Source organism: Chenopodium quinoa, unplaced genomic scaffold (assembly GCF_001683475.1).
Source record: "Chenopodium quinoa cultivar QQ74 unplaced genomic scaffold, ASM168347v1, whole genome shotgun sequence".
Classification (NCBI taxonomy): domain Eukaryota; kingdom Viridiplantae; phylum Streptophyta; class Magnoliopsida; order Caryophyllales; family Amaranthaceae; genus Chenopodium; species Chenopodium quinoa.
This window is the reverse complement of record NW_018743389.1, coordinates 2,625,605-2,628,367: the sequence shown is the minus strand read 5'-3', so window position 1 is coordinate 2,628,367 and position 2,763 is coordinate 2,625,605. Positions and strand designations below refer to the sequence as shown.

General features: G+C 44.8%; 1 protein-coding gene across 1 annotated transcript; it reads right to left on the bottom strand.

Annotated features, from left to right (window-relative positions):
• Positions 1-1,315: 1,315 nt before the first annotated feature.
• Positions 1,316-1,804, bottom strand: LOC110738328. The gene has a single exon (XM_021918690.1). It carries the CDS (start codon positions 1,802-1,804, stop codon positions 1,316-1,318), a length of 489 nt encoding a protein of 162 aa, XP_021774382.1.
• Positions 1,805-2,763: the final 959 nt, after the last annotated feature.

The window sequence follows — 2,763 nt, the reverse complement described above, 5'->3', positions numbered from 1 at the left end:
AAGGCAATGGTCCCCCCCACCCATTCATGGTCCTCACCTAACCTTCTCTCTCTATTTGACACTTGTCGCATTGTGATTAGTTTTGTTTAATAATTTATTTTAGAAATAAATTAATTAGCAAAAATGCATTCTCCCACATTGGTGGAGGATGAAAAATCAAGGGATCATTTCCCTATAAATACCAAGCTTGGTATTGGGATTTGAAATAACCTTGAGTGGAATTAAAAAGGCAACTCTAGAAAAGAGTAAACCTTTGATTCGTAAAACTCATAGTTATTTTGTCCGGGTCTTGACTAACCTTCAAGACTTAGGACGCTCGGGTCGGGTCGAGGGTACGATCCGTCGGAGATCTCGTCTTTTCGGGATTTTGAAGTAAGAGCTCTTTAGGAGCGAAGCACGCGTCAAAGGTATAATTCTTGTCCTTAATCTTGTTTGATTAAGTTTATTATGCTTGTTTAATTGCTTTAATTAAGGGGCGGGTCTTGGAGGGTTTCCTTCCGCGTAGTGTCGGGTCACTACGAAACCCTACACCTATAATCAATGCACAACCTCCACCCGATCACCGTCCGGGTGGAGATTTCCTCTCCTCCTTCTCCCTTGACAATGGTCTTTACACCTTTTTTTGGAACCACTTGAACCGGGCTAACCCACTTGCTATCGGAGATAGCATAGATTATACCCGCCTCACGCAATTTCAAAATTTCTTTCTTGACAACCTCTTGGAGGTTGGGGTTCAACCTCCTTTGAGGCTCAATAGAAGTGGATTAGTCATCCTCAAGGTGAACACGATGCATGCATAAAGAAGGGCTAATACCCTTGATATCGTCAATGCTATACCCTATCACATTTCTATATTTTCTCAAAACAACAATCAATTTTTCCAAATCAAGACCATCAAGGGAAGCACTGACAATAATAGGGTATTCCCCTTAATTTCCAAGATAAGCATATTTCAAAGACGGGGGAAGGGGTTTGAGTTCTACCTTGGGAGGAGGCTTAGGACTCTCCTCCAATTTTTCCTCCTCAAATTCTAGCTCCTCATGCTTAGAATCACTCGCTTCTTCCTCTTTGGCTTCTTCAATGGCCATGGCAAACTCCTTTGCTTCTTGAGAGAAGTACTCTTCTTTGAATGTGAGAGCTTCAACCATTGGATCTTGAGGACTCATCATAACCCTTCCCAAACGATCTAGCTCTTCATTGACAACATCAACCCTATAACACTTCTCAACCATGGGGGTCTTGAGTAGCTTGGAGAATTCAAAGACAATTTTTTCATCGGCTACCTCTCATTTAATGGTATTGTTCTTGCAATTTATTACCGCCCCCAAGTTCTTAAGAGCTTCACGACCCAAAGCAAAGGTGTATCCACATCTTCTTCCATATCCATCACTACAAAGTCACAAGGCACATAGATATGCCCAACTTGAATAGGGACATCTTCAAGCTCACCACGAGGTAGCTTCACCGAACGATCGGCCAATTGAATGGTTTTCCTTGTGGGGATCATTTCAATGTTAAGCTTTTGTGCAATGGATAGAGGGATCAAACAAACACTTGCTCCAAGGTCGGCTAAGGAACCCCTAGCTTTCATGTTCCCAATCTTGACCGGCAAGGTGAAGCTTCCCGGATCCTTTTGCTTCTTGGGCATTTTGTGTTGAACAAGCGCACTCACTTGATGGGGAAGAGTGATAAGCTCATCATTGAGCTTCCTTTTGTTGGTGAGAATGTCTTTCAAGAACTTGGAGTATGAGGGAATTTGTGTGACAACCTCAATGAAAGGGAGGTTAATGTGTAAGTTTTTCATCACACTTAGAAACTTTGCAAATTTATCATTTAATTTTCTCTCCGCTAAAAGGAATGGTGTCCTTCTAACAAGTGTATTCTTCCGATAGAGGGTTCAGAATTATTACAGAGCTAATTCTTCAGTAAGGTCAAGTGATCGGAATTCCTAGGTGGAGGTCGCTTCCTATCAGTAATATCAAGGTACAATTTATATTACAGCTTAATCTTAACTGAACCCTTCGGGTCGAACCCAATCGAATCACCGATCCGAGACGACAAATTAATCCGAAAGGATTTGATGAGTCGATAGAGTTTTAGGAATACAGACGTCGGAAATCGAGCCTAGGGCGTCAAGACCGAGCGTCGCAAAATCACAAGCAACAAGTATGAGCGTAGCCGTAGCTAGGCTAGGCTAGCTCATAACAAGCCTAGGCGCACCATGTATTTCATTCCCCAACCAATGTGGGAGAATTTTTATTTTGATAATTAATTTATTTCTAAAATAAATTAATAAACAAAACTAATCACAATGCAACAAGTGTCAAATAGAGAGAGAAGGTTAGGTGAGGACCATGAATGGGTGGGGGGACCATTGCCTTGCTCCTCAAGGCCTTGCCCAAACTTGGTCCCCACCCCTCACCTAAACCGGCACCTCATAGACAGCTGGGCTGGCAGCCTGCCTTGGCTACCAAGGCTGCTAGCTGGCGCCTAGCACCAAGGCTGGGCAGCCAGCCAGCTTGTTGTGCTGGCAAGCAGTGCTGGCACGCACTGGCCTAGCACGCATCAGCCCTAGCACGCTGCGAGCTGCTGGGCGCTGGTGCTGCTAGCCTAGTGCTGCTTCCTAGCACTCCCTCGCACACAATCTCTCGCACAGGCCCTCTCGCATAGGGCACTCTCGCACAGCCAGCCAGCTAGCATGCGCACACCTAGCCAGCGCACTATGCACCTAAGGCCTAGCATGCGTGCTGCTAGCGAGCCACG